The 20087-nt window shown below is 40.2% G+C and overlaps 1 protein-coding gene across 4 annotated transcripts; it reads left to right on the forward strand.

Annotated features, from left to right (window-relative positions):
- Window positions 1–1434: 1434 nt before the first annotated feature.
- LOC147450796 (uncharacterized) lies at window positions 1435–15775 on the forward strand. Of its 4 annotated transcripts, XM_086519830.1 has the most exons (4): window positions 1435–1976; window positions 2962–3029; window positions 11760–12030; window positions 14355–15775. In XM_086519830.1, the coding sequence occupies exons 1-3, from the start codon at window positions 1569–1571 to the stop codon at window positions 11761–11763; spliced, it is 480 nt and encodes a 159-aa protein (XP_086375956.1). In that variant the 5' UTR covers window positions 1435–1568; the 3' UTR covers window positions 11764–12030; window positions 14355–15775. The 4 variants fall into 4 exon arrangements, with proteins under 4 accessions (XP_086375956.1, XP_086375954.1, XP_086375953.1 ...); XM_086519828.1 differs by lacking the exon at window positions 11760–12030 and having other exon boundaries at window positions 14355–15770; XM_086519827.1 differs by lacking the exons at window positions 11760–12030; window positions 14355–15775 and adding an exon at window positions 4625–4830.
- The last annotated feature ends 4312 nt before the right edge of the window (window positions 15776–20087 follow it).

Consider the following 20087-nt stretch of genomic DNA (forward strand, 5'->3'; position numbering starts at 1 on the left):
GTTAGGATATAGATGTGCTTCTGGACCTATCGCAACAGGGGACCAAAAGGAGAAATGGTTACATCTCAATACGGGTCCAAAAGGAGATGGCTACCAAAGAGCAATGTGCAATAAGTGCTTCTAGATTTACTTCAACAAGGGACTAAGAGGAGAGATGGTTACATCTCAATAGAGGTCCAAAAGGAGGTAGTCTATCAAAGAGCAATATGCATCTAAAAAGATCAAAAGACCTTAGGGTTAGCTTCATTAAAGACTTCCAAAAGTTAGTGTTAAAAAGTCCTTTAACCTTACACAAGGGGCAGCCCTGCTTGATTGATCTTTTGACCTCGAATGCCCCCACCACTCTTTCATTGAACAACAACTCAGATTGGTACCAGCACCAAGGGTACTGACCAAGCGACACATCGGTAGACCAAAGCCGAAACTTTCATGATGTCTTCGATGAATGACCATGTAATCCTGTCTCATAAGCTTTGTCAAGATCTAGTGCAGTAAAACACACTCTTGTTTAGTGAATGTTGCGTACTTTGGTCTTCTATTAAAATCTTCAAAAAGAAGGACACTTAAGTGTCCTATTTTCGTACAAGACTAGTGCTAATGAAATAGACACATTTTTGTTTACTTACTCTCCACTAATTTGGGTCTTTTCTAGAAACAAAGCCATTAATTTCCCAGATTCGATTCCAAAAGGAATATTTTAAGTGACAGGAAAAGGAGCTAAATGCATTCCCACATGGGTGCCATGTCCATTTGGGCCATCGCGAGGATCCCCCTACCCCTTGCACGCATTGTACCTGCATTGTTTTCTTGCCCTGATATTGCTCTCCATCGTCCCACACAACTCCCCAAATGCTCTAAGTGCGGCCAAGACACAAAAACATCCACCACTCAGATGTTGTTATCGTAGCATCCCATTTCCATTGCGCAAAAGAAAAACTTTCGACACACACAGAGGCCTCTTTGATCCCTCTCTGTCGTCGCCCTCACGACTCGTACCATGCCTATATGTACACACACACACACACACACACACACACACAGACACACAGAGAGAGAGAGAGAGGGAGGGAGGGAGGCTCCATGCAAGGCTTGCCCTGTGAACAAGCACGACAAGTGGCACCCTTGCGCATCAAGAACCGAAGAAAAGCCAACAACATTGTGCTCCAAAACCGGTCTCTCTCTAACTCACACCTTCCTCCCCAAAAAATGCATCTTTGCATATTCATCTTTAATAAAACTTCCAAAAAAGATTAGAACCACCTACTAAAGCTATTACTCGCACTATTTCAAATAGAGTGTATTCCTATCAGTCACTATTGGGTATATTAAGATCTAATGTCGGCCTACTCAAAAAGTAATATCTAGCGACACGTGTCTTTCAATGGAGAGCCAAGGCTATTTAAATCTGTTCTATAGAGTGCTCTCTCTGCGCGCGCGAAGCCTGTAATTGAGCTTCCAAGGTGAGCGTCCTCCCCTCTCTCTCTCTCTCTCTCTCTCTCTTTCTGTGCGCTGCGCGTTAATAAGGCAAGCATGGCTCTGGCGACCCGCAATGCTGCCTCTTTGGTAGCATGACCACAAACGTACATTCAATATTACGCCGATCAGCCGCCAGCCCTCGCACGCAAATGAAGAGCTTCAACAGAATCAACACAATTAGAGCGGCAGCAGTACTAAGTCCAGCTGGCACTGAACGTAATTTGTCGAGCCATACTGTGGACAGCCTGATAGCGAATCAGCAGCGGCCAGCTGGTGGCCTCCAGCTTCCTCATGGACTGGACCCGGCGTTTCTGCCCCGCCACGTGGCCCTCTTTCTGGACGGACATAACCGCTGGCGCAAAGAGAAGGCAGTTCCCACGGAGGTCGCCTTCGAGGCGAGCGGTAGAGCGTGGAAGGAGATTGTGAAGGTATCTGCAGCTTGGGGCATCTCCGCTTTCACTACCTTCTTCTTCTCCACTGAGAATTGGGACCGTCCTGAGGTAATGCACGCTCACAACGCTTTGTTGGCACTACCCTATAAATAAAAAAAATATTTTCTAAAAACTTGGAAAACCTTCATACTAAAAGAGATCTAGAGGGAGTTGATTAGATTTTGAAGGTTCTTACTTGTTAATTTAAAATTTAAATGTAAATTTCATAATTTGCAGGTGGAATTACACTAAAATAGGGTTCTCTTGAGCACTGCTTCTATCGCATGCACATGCTTCACTTTGCTGTTTGATTGCTTGCACATGCTTCTATCACCCAAGTGTGGTAGATTGGTTATGCCATTTCCCTCTTGAATAACATGCTTCTATTACCCAAGTGTGGTAGATTGGTTACGCCATTTCCCTCTTGAATAACAGGTCTTGCGTTCAACTCTCTTCGGCGGCTAGATCTTTAAGGTCTCTTGGGATAGTTTCCTAAGATGTTAAAACTCTTTTCTTCTTCTTCTTCTTCTTCTTTGGAGAATACACTCTTATTTACCTCTTATCTTAGTTGACTCTATGGAATAGGTAAGGCATGACTCACATGCAAGACCTAGTATCAAAGTTGCACACATGGACAAGTAGTAGTTACTTGAAAGTAAGGCCTCTATGAGTAGAAGTGCTTGAAAATAACTTTTTTTCTAAAACCTTAGGAACTTTATATAGGGCAAACTTATTTAGAGGAGATCTGACTATACTTAAAATTAATAGATTTTATTACCTTTCAAGTTTTCATCTAGAGGCGATTCTCACAATCGATCGATGGTTTTACACAAAACCTAGGTTTTAAAAAGTACTCCCTCATGAGCAATGTGTTTACCAAAACCATCGATCTCTTGAATTATATGTGTGTGAATTAATTTTATTGGAAATAAGTTTGAAACCAAAGGGTATTCGCGTCCACTAGAGGCGATGCTCACCCTAGATGGGAGCCCATCTGGGACATGAACCAACCAAAAGAAGAATGCGATGTTGATGTTGTTGCTTTTGTTTGTAGGATGAGGTGCAAAAGGTTCTTCAAGCCTACACAGTGCTCATGCATGGTGTGTGCGACGAACTCGTCAAGTGAGTACATAAGTTTTCTCTCTTCAAAAATTTGAATAAAAACATGAGCAAATTTTTTTCCTGAAAGGTGGTTAAGTACCATATATTTGACTTCAAAGAAAAGACTCCCAGACAGAAGGGCTTTTCGTGCATATTTCAAGTTAAACAGAAGACAATTGTCAAGCTTCTATCATAATAAGAAGGCAAGAGTGAATGACATTTGGAACACCTCTAAATGTAGTTTGGAGCTTTCTTTGGATAAATTTATGATTTAACAAAGAACAAATTCATGCAAAAATTATGTTTGTATTCTAGTCAAACCATCCTTGTTTTTGTGAGGATAAAAACACGTATTTATTGCTAGGATATAGGTCTATATTTGTCACCATGTTGACATGAGTACTCATGTCCCCCATTTGCTACCTTAAACCACATTTATAGATTACAATTGGCAACTATGTTCTCATTCATGCTTACATTTCCATTGAGATTGTGTCTTTAAAAATCAATATGATTTTTGTTTTCTTTGATCATACCTCAAGAGGCACAATGTCCAAGCTCGTGCAATTGGAGACCTCTCATGCTTGCCAGTATCATTACAAGATGCCCTTCAAACCCTTGAGCATAGGACGGCTAAAAATAAGCGCTTGCAGCTCTGTATTGGTATGAATTATGGTGGACATTATGACATCATTCAAGCATGTCAACGAGTTGTAGCTAAAGCAAGAAGTGATCACAAGCTACTTCTTAGTGATATAAATGAGGAGCTTCTAGACGAGGAAATGTTGACCGGTTGGCTAGCAGCTCATGTGCGAAGCCTAGATCTTATCATACGGCCAGGTGGGAGTCCAAGGCATAGCAATTTTCTACTATGGCAATCTTCATACTTAGAATTCCTCTTTTTAGATACTCTTATTCCCGATATGGATGAATCTATGTATGCCAAAGCCTTGCAAACCTACTCCAAACGCACTCGCACCTTCGGTCAACATTAACATAGATATTTGTTACCCTATACATGTGGTAGTGATGTGTGTGAACACACTAGGACCGCTGGGGCATTTTTGCCCTCTTTAGGAGGTTTTTTCCCCCGAGCATTGTATATACGCCCATCACTCTAGGGCTATCTATCTTTCCATTGCACACTAAGTAACTCTCTATTGTGTGCCTAGAGCTTTCTTTGTCTTCTCCAAGTTGTGTGCGTTTCTCTGCAACCCTAATTCTAACAATTGGTATCAGAGCAGGTTACACCCTCCCGGGCTTAGTCGGTAGCTGCTCCAGCACACGCCTGATCACTTTCTCCGATTATAGTGAGGTTTGGCGAGCATTCGCAGGTTGATAAATATTTTGGGTGAGCTCATAGGGCCTAGTCTGCTCAGATTTTTGATTCGGGCTCATTTCAGCCTCCGTTTCCAGTATAGGCAGGTGTGCAGAGGCTGTTTCGTCATTTTGTGCAGTTTGTTAGTGCCATTTTCTGCATAACATGTAACTTACAGTCTTCTACGGTTTGTGCTATATAGCACGTGTTGTTCCCGCTTTGTTTCTTCTCTTTTCAGACAGTTTTCACATCAGGTGCAACATTTATCATGGCTGACAAGAACACAAATGTGTTCAAGATGTTTGCTGTTGAGGACAGGTTGGATGGGGACAATTACCCTATGTGGGCTTACATGATGCAACATGTTCTTGTGTCAAAGGGCGTCTGGAATATTATGCAGGGCATTGATGTACGTCCTGGTTCTGAGGATGCAGGCAAGGTTGAGGATGTTGCAGGTCTTGCTGCAAGGATTGGTGCTCTTAGAGTTGTTCTGCCTACGATAGAACAAGCTCATTGGGATGTAAAGGATGCGCACGCTCATGCATTGATTGCGTTGTCTGTGAAGCACACCATTGTTCCTCACATCCGTTCAACAAAATTTGCAAAATAGGCTTGGGATATTTTGTCCGGTCTTTACGCAAGTCGCAATGAGGCTAAAATTGCTTTGTTGCGTAAAGAGTTGGAGTCGAAAATTATGCATGAGGAAGATGATATGGACACTTTCCTTGCTAGTGTCAAGGATATCAATGAGCAACTTATTTCTACAGGTGAAGTCATTTCGGACAATTCCCTTGTGCAGACTGTTCTTGATGCCTTACCACATTCTTACCAGACTTTTGCTAGTACTTGGAGACTTATGACCCAAGGAAATCCAGAAGTTGTCAAGTTTGATGCACTATGCACATTACTGTTGCAAGAGTCACTTTCTAGAAAAAATAGGACTAGACAGCGTGCAATTGAACAGTCTTTTATTGCTTCTCAAAGAAAGGGTGGTAAAAGCAATGCAACCACTTCTTATGGTTCTATTGCGAGTGGAAAAACTTCTATTCCCAATGCTTCTGCTAGCAGCACTTCGTCTGGAAATTCTGGTGATAAGGACAAAAAGAAGATGCGTTGCCATTATTGTAAAGCCAATGATCACTTGATCAAGTCGTGTCCTAAGTTGAAGGCCAAAGAGGCTAAGAAGAAAGAGGGTGGTTCCACTGCAAATGCTGGTTCCACTACAAATGCAGCCATTGTTGAGTCTTCTGTGAAAGGAGACTGTGTTGCTGATGTTGATGCAGAATGGGAATTTAGCACAGAGTGCAATTACAATCCTGTTGTCCATGATGCATGCTTGTCAGTTGCTGCAGATTCACATGTGTGGTATTTCGACAGTGGTGCTACAAAGCACATTACCTCACATCGTGAATTGTTCATTTCTCTCGAGTCTGTCCCTCATGGGAATTCCATCACTTGTGCCAACAATGCCTCTTATCCAGTTCAAGGAGTTGGAAAGATTGTGCTTACTACTGCTAATGGTAGTTCTTTCACACTTGTTGATGCACTTTATGTACCTGGGATCAAGAAGAATCTTTTGTCTGGATCTGCACTTGCTAGACTTGGACTTGTAGTCAAATTTGTGGATGACAAATGTACAGTTGATGATCTCAGTTTTGGTGATGAAGTTGTTGCATCTGGCCTTTTGTGCCGTGGGCTATATAAGGTCACGTTGTAGGACAAGTGTGGACGAAATTTTGCAAATGCAATTGGAGATTCACGAGCTATTTCAGATGCAAAACTTTGGCATACATGTTTTGGTCATCTAAAATTTTCCAGTTTGCTACGTTTGCAGAAATATGATATGGTTGCTTCTTTGCCGCCTCTTGAAGCACCTGTCAAACATGTTTGTAAAGGGTGTATTCTGGGTAAAATGTAGCATTCTAAGTTCCCAAAGGATGGTTTAGTTAGGGCCACATGCAGGTTGCAACTTGTGCATAGTGATGTTTGTGGGCCCATGCAAACTCCGTCCTTGGGCAATTACTTGTACTTCGTGACTTTCATTGATGGTTACTCCAGTCATGCATGGGTATTTCTGCTTAAACCAAAGTCCGCAAGTTTTTATGTGCTTCAAACAATTTCTGGCTATGGCTGAAAATGTCTCGAAAGGTACTATGGGCACCCTACGTTCCGATCGAGGGGGGGATTATATGTCTCATGAATTCAATGCATTTCTAGCTAGTCGTGGAATAAAACACTAATGTATAGTGCCTTATACACCTCAGCAAAATGGTGTTGCTGAGAGGAAAAACAGGTGACTTACGGAAATGGCACGATGTATGGTCAAAAGTCAAGCTTTGCTAGATTCTTTTTGGCTTGAGGCCATCTTGTGTGCCACTTACGTACTAAACAGGTGTCCTACGAAAGCTTTGCAGTCTATTACTCCATATGAAGCATGGCATGATAGAAAGCCTTCTATTGAGCACATGCGTGTTTTTGGTTGTTTGGTATATGCTTTGGTGCCACAAACACAGCACAGAAAATTTGATGATAAGGCTTTCAAATGTATTTTTGTTGGTTATAGTGCTGAAAGTAAAGGTTACAAGTTGTATCATCTGCAAAAAAATTGTATTCTGGTTTCACGGGATATAGTGTTTGTGGAAGATTTTGTTCAACCCTTGCTGTCATGTACTAGAGACAGTAATGTAGGTCACAAGACATTTATGACAGTAATGTAGGTCACAAGACATTTATGACACTTTGTTGCCTCTTTTCGGTGGAGGAAATACGAATGTAAGTTCCAATGAGGCAAATGTACAGCATATGGGGGCTTCTGAAAATGTTACAGATCAGCCTATTACTGATGCAGATGTACATGATGTACTTGATGAGGAAAGGGCTAAAAATGAGCAGGCTAGAGGTATGCCAAAATGGGTGGTGCACACTTTGCGTGACAGTAAACTAGATGCACCTTTGTCTAGTCGTACTCATTTAGGCTCTTGCCATGCATCTTATGCATCAGATTGTTATGCTTGGGTTGTGTCTAGCTTACATGAAGTTGAAGAGCCTATGTCTTTTGATGAAGCATAGAATTCAGAAAATTGGATGGCTGCCATGCAATCAGAATATGATGCACTTATAGAAAATGACACATGGACTTTATGTGATTTGCCTCCTGGCAAAGAGGCTATTGGTACGAAGTGGGTTTACAAGTTGAAACGCAAGCTGGATGGTGAGATCGATTGCCATAAGGCTCGACTTGTTGCAAAGGGTTATGCACAGCAAAAAGGCATAGATTATGAAGAGACTTTTGCTCCCACTTGTCGTTTGACTACTGTGCGTTTTCTATGTGCATTGGCAGCTCATTTTGGTTGGGATGTACATCAATCAGACATTGTTACTGCTTTCTTGAATGGTGACATATTTGAGGAAGTTTATGTAACGCAGCCTCGCAGTTTTGTCATAAAAGTACAAGAGGACAAAGTGTGCAAATGTAAGAAGGCTTTGTATGGGTTGAAGCAATCTCCTCGTGCTTGGTATGAGAAAGCTGACACTCATTTGGTCAAACGAGGCTTTCGTAACAGTCCAACAAAAAGCACCTTGTATGTAAAGCGTGAGGGTGATGTACTTATCATTGTGGTTCTTTATGTTGATGATTTGCTGATCACTAGACCAAATGAGAGACATATTGTTGAATTTAAGGCTGATTTGGGACTTTTGCATCATTACTTGGGTATACAGTTTAAGCATTGTTATGGTGGTATTTCCTTGTGTCAGAAAAGTGACATACTATGTAAATTTGGACTTGAGGATTGCGAACATATTGCCATTCCCATGGAAACGGTTTGAAGTTGAATCTACATGATGCTGGCAATCCTGCTGATGTCACTCTTTATCAAACTGTTGTTGGTTGCGCCCAGGGTCTAAGCATTGGCAGGTTGTCAAGAGGAGTTTCCGCTACCTTAGTGGTACTTTACATCTTGGCTTGTTTTATCCCAAGAGGGGATCATTGCAGCCAGACGTACATGCTTTTCCGGACTCAAATTGGGCTGGTTGTTTCGACACGCGAGTGTCCACAAGTGGTTTTTGTTTCATGCTTGGCAATTCATGTATATCGTGGTTGATCAAGAAGCAACCTACTGTGGCCACTTCGAATTGTGAGGCCGAGTACAGGGCAATCTTCACAGCTACGGTTGAGTGTGTATGGCTGAGACGCCTTATGGCTGATTTGTGTGTTGGATAGGACACTACCAACACTATCTACAGTGACAGTCAGAGCGCATTGATAATTGCGAGGAACCCAGTTTTTCATGCTCGCACAAAGAACATTGAGGTGCATTACCACTATGTCATGGAGAGGCTCTCATTAGGAGAGATCATCTTGGCTTATGTGCCAACATAGGACAACCTTACAGATCTTTTCACAAAGACAGTGTCTCGTGAGAAGCTTGAAGCTCAACATAGGATAACCTTGCAGATCTTTTCACAAAGACATTGTCTCGTGAGAAGCTTGAAGCTTTCCGCAAAGCTTTGGGCTTACTCCCCTTTGTGGACTGATCATGTTCTGAGGGCTTGGCACTTCCCTTTACTCATGTGCCAGCTCCAGGGGGGATTTGTTACCATATACATGCGGTAGTGATGTGTGTGAACACACTAGGACCACCGGGGCATTTTTTCCCTCTTTAGGAGGTTTTTCCCCCCGAGCATTGTATATACGCCCATCACTCTAGGGCTATCTATCTTTCCATTGCACACTAACTAACACACTCTCTATTGTGTGACTTGAGCTTCCTTCGTCTTTTCGAAGCTGTGTGCGTTTCTCTGCAACCCTAGTTCCAACAATATTTACATGGCCAATACTAATATTTGCTATCCCTTCTAATTGAATATCTCTTGAATAAATGGACAAGGTGAAGCCTCATGTCGGAATTCAAATACAAAATATATCCAAAGAGGCCTATAAATAAAGGGTTCCTTTCAAACCCAAAACCAAACTAAAGGCACTCAACAAATTGTACACATTTGTCTCTTCTCACCTGAAGCAATAGCATTTGATGCCATTGGATATTTATAAAATGATTTCTTATATTCAAAATCAGTTTTATACCTTGACAAGGTTTCTTTGTGATTATATTCTCCTTTTAGCTAGAGGGAGGAAATGCTCAAAATATCCCTAAACAAGCAATACGTTCATTGAAATCATATTGCCATGCTTTGGAAGTGCAATAGCTATAAAACTTCCTGGCACTCAAATGGCAACACTAGTGGAGTTCATCACACATTCTAACTAAAACCTCTAGATTTTGTTTCAATACTTTTGAGATGGCAAGCAAAATTTAAGCAAGAATTCTTAATGCAAAAAAAATCAACAAAGTACTTTTGTCTCAGTACTTTTGAGATGGCAAGAAAAATTTAAGCAAGAATTCTTAACGCAAAAAAAAATCAACAAAATAAGGCTAAGTACATCCAAAGCTAAGATACAAGGAGCAGTGGCTAAGGCACCCGTGAGCTAAAAACCATGAGCAAAGCCACCAACATGTTGGACATATGACGTTATGGGACTGCAAAGTTCGTGTCTACGAAGGGGTGAAATCTTGACAACAACGTTTTGATGCACCCAAATACAAACAGTCAATTAGTCGCTATTTCAAAAGGCTCAAGTTTTTAGTTCACGGATAGAGAAATGGGTCTTTCAGTTTTCCAAAACACTATTGATGAGCAATTTTAGAGTCAAAATCGTCCGTCGAGACCCATTCCGAGCATGAACATGTTCGATTCACAATCCCTTATGCAAAAGCATATATCAAATCATTAAACTATAGAATTTTCTTGACAAATTGTGAAACGAGCAAGCCGATGCCCAAATCTGCTCTCGATGGGCGATTTGGACCCGAGGGATTCATTGTGTTTTTCCGTACGGTACCATGTGAGTGTACCCTTCAAATTTTTAAAATTTCCAAAGTACCCATGTATCTATTTTGGTCACATTGATCAAGCTTTTTTAATTTTTATTTTCTTTTGACAATTGAGATGCATTTTTGGGTCGTTAGCATGTAATTTGTCACATATTACCTTACAAAATAGGTGATTATGTCCAAAAATAATGAACCAATTCATCTTCAAAGCCTACATAACCATTCAAATTCTAGTTTTAGCATTTTATTGATAGACAATCACTCTTCTTATCAAAAGCCAAAAACTTTTTTATCTTTAGAGAAATTTAATCTCATGACAAGGGGTATTTTGGGAATTTTAGAAAATTTGAAGGGCATTTTAGGAATTCATGACAAAATATTCGAGGTATTTTGAGAAATTGTAAAATTTTAGGGGTATTTTGGGTATTAAAAGTAGAATTTTAGTTGGTTACATTTTCTCGCTCAAAACTCAAAGTTTAGAGCCTCCCGTGCATCTCACTTTCCCCTGCTCTCGAGTCTCTATCGTTTACTGTGTCCAAACTCCATAGTGGAGGTCGTTCGAGTCCCGACCTGAGAGAGCTACGCTTGAAGGTTCCCTGTTTTTGGGCGTTGGCTTTTTGGCTCGACCAATCAATGTGAGCACGCCCGTCGTTGGCTGTGTGATGTGTAACCACCCTTAGGACGTGTCCCTAGTCTTGTCAATTGAATTAAGAATTTTCATTTTTCCACCAGTAGTTCAGATTTTTCACATAACATCTCTAGTTCAAAGTTTTTGTACATAGGGGTGTTGTTCCAAGGCTGTGATTGTCGTTTAAAACAAATCAGTGATGCATATAGCAATAAATCAATAAATCAGTGATGCATATAGCAATAAATGATGGACTCTTGGCACTCAAATCTTGGATAATGTCTACCTCCCTCAACATTTCGGCATTTTGGATTGAAATTTGCATCTCATGATATGTTGATCAATGGGTTTCCCCCGAAGACATTTACATATCAAGAACCCTCGTCACCCATTGCATTAGCACTGCCAACTATTTGTTCATGATATGTCATCATTAATGTTGCCCATCAACGTGGCATAAAGAGTCGTTAAACATCATAGCAAATCTTAAATAAACTAGTGGGTATTTTGTTTTTGAAACTATATAGAAGCCTAAAGGTTTTCCACCTGTAGTCTTGAAAGGCAAGGATGTAGTTGATTGGAAAACATTGTGCTTGACCGTGGTCCGTATGGTCATAATTCGTTACGTCTAGCTTGACGCTGACCAAGTCTGTTTTGACATCGTGTGTCAGGCTTTCAGCCTCGGCAAGCTTGACATTGAGCATCAATATCTACTTAACATGAAAAAACATTAGAAATATGGCACGAAAACATAGAACAATGTCCCCCACTTCGCGTGAAAATAATAGGGTTATCTGTTCTTCCTGTAAAGTTCTATGTAAGCACACAATAATTTCACATATTTGCAATTTACCTCTTTCTGTATGGTGTTTGCAAGCACCTCAAGCTCTTCTATTTTTTGCCTATTGCAGCTGAGTTTATCGTCAATTTCAAAGCTCATATGATGTGAAAGGCCGGAATCAAGGCACTTGAAAGGAGAACCTGATGGACAAGACTCTAATAAACATAGGAAAAGCCCTATTGAAGGTTGACCCTCAGTGCTTGAAAAAAACCTAGGTTTAGTGTTATCCCAGGTTGTTAAAATTAGCACTGGTTTATGCGCTTGCTGAAGAAAACCATCGTGCGGACGAGAGCATCACGCGGTCGAGAGCAGGAGCAAGCAACAGAGCATTTATGTGAAAGGTAGGAGGAGCACAAGGTATGCAGAACAGTAGTGTTGTGTGTGTGTGTGTGTGTGTGAGAGAGAGAGAGAGAGAGAGAGAGAGAGAGAGAGAGAGAGGGGATTCAGATCTGGCTTCAAGCAGACAGCATGGCGATAGCTTCAAACCTTACTCCATTACACAATGGTGGGGTCATTCTGCTCATCCTCATTGAGGACGAAGAGGCTTCTGCTTGGGGTGCGTAACAAGGGCACCTGAAAGAACATAGATCTTGTTTGCTAAGCGTGATCACGAAGTGCTCGTTTCTGTTTTCTAAGCGTCTCTTTCAAACAACAAGTTGTTCGCCCGCAGACCCAAATCTTCACCGTAAAGGATCAGGAGATATTTCTCTTATAGACTAGGTGCTCTCTCTCTCTCTCTCTCTCTCTCTCTCTCTCTCTCTCTCTCTCTCTCTCTCTCTTTCTCACACACACACACACACACACACACACCGCCAGCATAAGCAACCTTATGGGCCGCTCTCACATGCTCTCAATTTTACTTCTTTTTGTTCTCGTAGCTGCATTAACCCTTAGTTTTCAGTCCTTTGGACCAACAAGCATAGGCTTGGTGAGCAATGATGGCATTTGGTTCGAGTCACTGTGCAGCAGCATCGTATATGTGGTGGATCATGCAGGTCTTCTTGGTAGCTTCACCACAATGAAGGCAGCTATTAATGTAGGTCCCGACAACAATGTGAACCGCATCACACTGTTCATTTTTTATGGCATTTACATGTGAGTTTTTCAGGTCTTATGCTGTTAAGGCCTTTTTTTTTTTCAAGGGAAAACCATGACATTTTGAGCTTCTTGAGCTTGACAATGAATGGTGAATGCTAGCATGCACAATAGAGAAATAGACGACTCTTTCTTTTTTGGTTATGGAGAGTACTATGCCATTGTGCAAATTACTCCGAGTATTTGTGATGCAGAGCATGCACAATAGAGAAATAGACGACTCTTTCTTTTTTGGTTATGGAGAGTACTATGCCATTGTGCAAATTACTCCGAGTATTTGTGATGCAGAGCTAACTCTAGCAAACTCAAACAAGGATTTTTTTTGTAATATGAATGAGATACATGTAACATATCCTTCTTCCGGTTCTTTGCAACACATGTGGGCTCACCTATATTGTTAGGATTCCATCACGTATAGGCATATGTGGGCAACTTCGCTCTTTGATTTGAAAATAAAAAGTAAGAGAACTTTCTAAGATACTACGTGCATCGTTAGTCACATATACATCACTTTATGTGTTGCTCAGTGCCTTCATGCATCCAAGCTTTCTCTGTAAGCATGTTGCACTTCAAACTCAAAAGGGATGCTTTGCATCCAGCAGTTGATTGACTGGTTGTGAGTTGCTGCCCGACAGAGAGAAGGTGAGACTCTTTAACACAAAGACATGTATTCATGGGGTAGCATTCATGGGGTGTCTATGTGTGTGTGCGCACACACACACACACACACACACACACACACACACACACACACACACACACACACACACACACACACACATGCGCATGTGACGAGACGCTTCTACTTGGGATGCTTAACAAGGGCTGAAAATTGCAAATTCCTTCAAGGTGAGTGCCTTTAAGATCTCATTCTATCGTTTTTTATTCTATTTTATTCTATGAAATGTTGTTTTTTCATGCCTTCTTTGCCATTTCTATGATGTTACAGTTCCATTTATGTCTAGTATAATGATTCTTTTGTCAGTTTTGTTTATGTTTGACAATGTAGCTAGCATGTGCAATTGTCTTGTTTGAAAACAATGTTCAGATCTATCCTCAGTGAAGGTTGTCAGATTTCTTCCACTGCTGTTCTAACTTCTCTAGCTTCCTAGTATCCCCCCTCACTTGGTAGACATTGGCTTTAGATCTACGCTCACCACTCCAAGCTAGTGCTGGATTCCAAATTTATTTCAAGTTAGGAAGGCTTTTCCACAAACTCTTTCTTCAATTAATGTTGATTTGTAAACTATATACTGTTACTATGCTTGAGATGTTTGTCTATACACTACGATGCAAGCTTCTGTAGTGGCAGAAGCTTCAATGTCTTTAGCATTGTGTCATTAATCCTAGTGAACTGGTTGATGGTGTCTTGTATACCTGGAACGACGGTTTTTTCTTTGTGCTATAGATACATCTCATAAAAAAGCTAGCTTTTCTCTACTAATCAGTTAAATCTGTGACTGCGTGCTTTGAGGCCTTTGTTTTGTAGTTTTGAGCTTTGCCTCCCACAGCAAGTTCGCGTTCTCAACAGTTTCCTTGGGCCTCATCTTATTAAGCTTCCTCTTTTCAGACTTCTTTGGCAAGGATGATGACGATGCGAGGAGGAGTTTGTGCCGACGCTCACGATGGGAGGCTAGCACCTTGCAAGCAAAGCGATTGCCAGATGCAGGGTGAGTTCTCAATTCACTTTAGTCGTGACTCATTTTTGCCTGCTCAGTGCCCTTAGGATTTAGCTATGACGTCCGAGTCCTGAACTGCTGATCAGTGACGCTTAGTCCTGACATCCCGACCTGTTGGAGCTGACATCCGAGTCCCGACTTCTTCCACTGCATCCGCTCATAGCTTGAAGCATCTATCGGTAGTTACACTAAATCTTGTCACATTTTGTCAAAATTTTTCAAGGCAAGCTCGAAATCTAACCTAGATTTTGCAAGTTAGGGATACTCAATTTTGGGTGGTAGTGTTGTATTAACTCAATAAATAATGTACTTAGTCTCAACTGGATGTGTGACATCATAGCGTTCAAGATTTTAAGATCGTTAGGTTCTTTTATATGTAGCTACAAATTCTATAGTCTCAATTTCCCACATGGTCATATGGCTTGACCGGGTGTGTTATCTTGAGCTATAGTTTCTTGCCAAGACACATCTAGCATACCTTGGGTCTAGGTGTCACACCTACACAATGTTTTTATTTTGTATATAATTACAAATATAGTCTCAATTTTTCACATGGGGCTTGACACGTCTAGCATACCTTGGGTCTATGTGTCACGCATACACAATGTCTTTATTTTGTATATAATTACAAATATAGTCACAATTTTGCACATTGTCATATGGCTTGACCGGGTGTTCCATCTTGAGCTATTGATTTTGACCTTCAGTTCTTCTAGCTATCCATATGGCTTGATGGCGGGTCTCTTGAGCTATCCATTCTTACCAAATGTGTAGTTGTGTCTCTTTTTACGATAAAAAGTGTTAAAGATTTTAAGATTGTTAGTTTCTTTTACATGTAGTTACAAATTCTATAGTCTCAATTTTTCACATGGTCATATGGCTTGATCGGGCGTGTTATCTTGAGCTATAGTTTGTTGCCAAGACACGTCTAGCATACCTTGTACCTTGGGTCTATGTGTCATACCACCACTTTGAAGTTAGATTACTTTGACTCTATCAAAAATGTGTTTGATTTTAACGTGTAAGATAATCCTTAAATCCCAAGTGGGAGCCCAAGATGAGGTGGACAGTTTTTTGGGAAAAAAAAATTATGTGATGAAAATCCCATGTGGGAGCCCAAGAAAAGGGTATACTGATTTTTTTTTAGAAAGAGGTCTCCATACAAAGGAGACTTCGGTGAAATTTTTAAGATTTATATTTTATCTACAAACTCAAAATTAAATACAGATGGTGCTTTTTTAAAAGTTGCGTTTTGCTTAAGCATAGACATGCATTCATATCACAGATAATTGTTTTTGTTCAAAAAGATTAATCTTTTAATGGGTTGTTTTGTAATGTGTTTTGATTTGATGAGTGAATTTTTTCATGGTTGTTTAAGAGTATGCATTATTTTTTATTTAGAGAATAATCCATTTCATATGTGCCTTAAATCCCATGTGGGAAGCGTACTAAGTAGGTGGCTAGTATCATATGTTTTGAGATTGAGATTTGTATCAGTTTACAAGGAAAATGCTATTTGTTTTTTGACAAATTACATTAAAACGATTGGTTTATTTTAATTTAGTATTCATTATATTTTTTGCTTTTCATGGTTTGTTCTCTTAATATCTATTGCAAATGAAAACATACTACAATATACACTACTCTTCATTTGCAGTACAACACGTATTTTGCAAAAGCATGTGCTTCTAAAATTGTTATGTTACTAGTATACATAAAATAGTGGGTCATTACATTCCGTACGAAATCCGTATGAGGGGATGGCTCATTGCGAGAACGTCCGTATGTAGGGGGGTAGGTTAGCAAGTAAGATACCGTACATAGGGGGGTTTCTTGAATTTTGATGCACGCAGGTGACATCCCCCCATTACTAATAGTGAATCCCCCGGGGATTTGGACTCCAAACAGTGCACTAAACCTTCCACGAGGGCAATATTGTAGAGTGCGTAGCTTTCTGTAAACTAGAAATTCAACAACACGATAAGATGGAAAGTTAAAGCTAGGTAAATTGACTATATTTTCTTATTTCTAAGTTTTTCCAGACGGTAGTTTGAGAGAGAGCTATGGGATTGTGGTTTGAGAGAGACATATGGGACTGCAATTTTCCGTGTCTGGGAAGTGGTGAAATTTTGACGACACCATTTTGATGCAAATGCAAACCATTCATTAGAGGGAATTCTAAAAGACTCAAGTTAACATTTTTTATTCAGAGACAGATTGAGACAAGGGTCTTCCAGTGTCCCAAGACACTATCGGCAAGCAATTTCATAGTTGAAATCGTCCGTCGAGACCCATTCCGGGCATGGACATGACCGATTCACAATCCGTCATGCAAAAGCATATATCAAAGCATTAAATCATAAGATTTTCTTGAAGGATTGTAAAACAAGTAGTCCAATACCGGAATGGGTCTCAACGGGCAATTTGCACTCGAAAAATTGCACTAAACCTTCCTCAAGGGCGAGTTTGCAGTGGGCATAGCTTTATGTGAACTAGGAACTTGAAACCGTTATAAGAAGAAAAGTTAGAGCTAGACTGATGGACTATATTTTCTCATCTCTACGTTTTTCCAAAAGAGGCTTTGAGAGAGACATATCCGATTCACAATCCGTCATGCAAAAGCGACACAAAGCTAGAACAGAATAAAGATGCTTACATCAAAAGAGTGGTAGTAATCAAGAAGGGGTACGATGATGGGACGTGGAGATATCAGGATTTCATCAGGCAGCTCTGAATAAGAAAACAATCCTTTAATGGTAGAATATCTTCCTATCAATATATATGTTTACATGCATGTGCTGCAAGAAACGAAAAGGAAAGACTTTTGGCCTATTGTTATTATCCATGTTGGGTGTAGGGAAAGGATTTGACCACTAGAGTTGAGTACCTTAGGTGTTGACAAGGTGACACCTTCACCACATGCCTCTAGCTCCTGTTGAAGTCCGCACAATCCTCCACATTAGGTTCAAAACAGATTGGGCGAGAAGAGTCTTCCTCAATCGGCTTTCCATTCTGCATGCGGCGACGGCACTTGGGTGGTCCTACTTCACTTGAACTCTCTAGGCCTAGAGAGAGCGTAGGCCCACTTGCATATACCAAATGCTTTATATCAAAGCATTAGAGTATAGAATTTGATTAACAAATTGTAAAACAAGTAGTCCGATGCCAAAAACCGCTTTGAACGGATGATTTGCACTCCACAAATTGCACTAAACCTTTCTCGGGGACAAGTTTCCAGAGCGCATAGCTTTCTATAAACTAGGAATTTGAAAAAACTATAAAAATAAAACTTAGACCTAGGCTGATGTACTATATTTTCTCATTTGTAATTTTCTCTAAAAGATGCTTTGAGGGAGATCTATGGGATTGCAGTAATATGTGCTCGCGAAGAAGTGAAATTTTGATAACAATGCTCTAATGCACTGAAATGCAAAGCAATGATCGGAGGAAATTCCAAAAGTCTCAAGATCACATTTATGGTTCACAAATTGACGAATGGGTCTTCTAGTGTGCCAATACATTATCGACAAAGCAATTTTAGAGTTGAAATCCTCCGTGGAGACCCCTTCCGAGCATGGACATATCCGATTCACAATTGTCGTGCAAAAGCATATATCAAAGAATCAAAGTATAGAATTTGATTGAAGGATTGTAAAACAAGAAGTACAATACCGAGACCCGCTCCAAACGAGTGCTTTGCACTAAACCTTCCTTGGGGGCAAGATTGTAGAGCACATAGCTTTGTATAAACTAAGAATTTTAAAACACTACAAAAAGAAAAGTTAGAGCTAGGCTCATGGACTATATTTTCTCAGTTCTAAGATTTTCCAAAAGATGTTTTGAGGGAGAGCTATGGGACTGCACTAGTCTTTGCTAGTGAAGGAGCGAAATTTTGACAACAATGTTTTGATGCACTCAAATGAAAACCGTTGATTAAAGGCAATTTCAAAAGGCTCACGATAACATTTCTGGTTCACGAAGTGACAAATGGACCTTCCAGTGTGCCAAGACACTATCGAAAAGAAATTTCAAATTGTCCATCAAGATCCATTCCGTGCATAGACATGTTTGATTCATAATCCGTCATGCAAAAGCATACATGAAAGCATTAAAGTAGCATTTGCTTGACAGCTTGTGAAACAAGCAGTCCCATGACAAAATCCGATCTCAACTGGTGATTTGCACTCCAAAAATTGCACTAAACCTTCCTCGGGGACGAGCTTGCAAAGCGCATAGCTTTTTGTAAACTAGGAATTTGAAATTATTATAAGAAGAAAAGTTAGATCAAGCTAACGGACTATATTTTCTCAGTTCTAAGTTTTTACAAAAGAGGCTTTGAGGGAGAGCTATGGGACTGTACTAGTCTGTGCTCACCAAGGAATGAAATTTGACAATAGTGTTCTGATGCACTCAAATGCTAGCCGTCAATTAGAGGCAATTCCAAAAAGCTCAAGATCACATTTTTGGGTCCCAAATTGACAAAAAGGATCTTCTAGTGTCCCTAGAGACTATTGAAAAGCAATTTTAGAGTCGAAATCATCCCTGGAGACCACCATTCCGGGCATGGACATTTCCGAATCATAGTCCGTCATGAAAAAGTGCAATTGCTTGAGGATTGTGAAACTAGCAATCCGATGTCCAAAACTGCTTCTAACAGGCGATTTGCACTCTAAAAATTGCACCAAGCCTTCCTTCAGGGCGAGTTTGCAAAGCACATATCTTTTTGTAAAGTTGGACTTTGAAAACACTATAAAAGGAAAAAGTTAGAGCTAGATTGATGGACTATATTTTCTCACTTCTAAGTTTTCTCAAAAGACACTTTGAGGGAGAGCTATGGGGATGCACTAGTATGTGCTCGCGATGGAGTGAAATTTTGACAACAATGTTCTGATGCACTCAAATGAAAACTGTGGACTAGAGGAAATTCCAAAAGGCTCAAGATCACATTTTTGGTTCACGAATTGACCAATGGGTCTTCTAATGTCCCAAGACACTATTCGTAGCAATCTTAGAATCGAAATCGTCCATCGAGACCCATTCCGGGCATGGACATGTCCGATTCACAATCCGTCATGCAGAAGCGTACATGAAAGCATTAACACTAGGTTGGTAATGGGACACTTTTATGTCTTGGGACACTTTTATGCCTGTTAAGTGACCATTTTCCTTGAATTATGTCAAGAGTTTCAAAATGGATTTTGAGGTGCTATCTATCTAGAAATTTGTCCCATGAGCTGAAAAAAACTCGAAATTTTTTGGAATATCAATTCCATCTTTAACCTTGTCCTTGCACAACATTTCGCAACCTAAACTGTGTGAAAAAACGGGTCCTGTTTTTGGCTTTTTTCAACTTTTTGCAACTATACCACTCTAGAATTCATGTTTGTGAGGTCTATAATGCTAGAGAACTATCTTTAGTAGTCCTCAACATGTCCTGATGCTTTTAAGGAGAAATAAATGTTAAAGTTGTAAGTTATGACCAAAGTACAAAAATTGTCAAATCCTACTTTTTAGCCAATTTTAGCTCTTCTATGATTTTTTTGGTGGCTTTCATGATATCCAAATGCAGTTGTGATTTTCTATGTCGCATATTGTAACATAAAGCTAATATTCCTTGAGTTTTG

Source organism: Adiantum capillus-veneris, chromosome 9 (assembly GCF_014529385.1).
Source record: "Adiantum capillus-veneris isolate H3 chromosome 9, ASM1452938v2, whole genome shotgun sequence".
NCBI lineage: Eukaryota > Viridiplantae > Streptophyta > Polypodiopsida > Polypodiales > Pteridaceae > Adiantum > Adiantum capillus-veneris.

Excerpts from the sequence above, each read along its gene's own strand:
- LOC147450796 (XM_086519826.1), top strand. The coding sequence starts at position 1,569 with ATGACCACAAACGTACATTCAATATTACGCCGATCAGCCGCCAGCCCT. Across the intron at positions 1,977-2,961 it reads AGAATTGGGACCGTCCTGAG|GATGAGGTGCAAAAGGTTCT; the intron begins GTAATGCACGCT and ends TTTTGTTTGTAG. Across the intron at positions 3,030-3,550 it reads GTGTGCGACGAACTCGTCAA|AGGCACAATGTCCAAGCTCG; the intron begins GTGAGTACATAA and ends TCATACCTCAAG.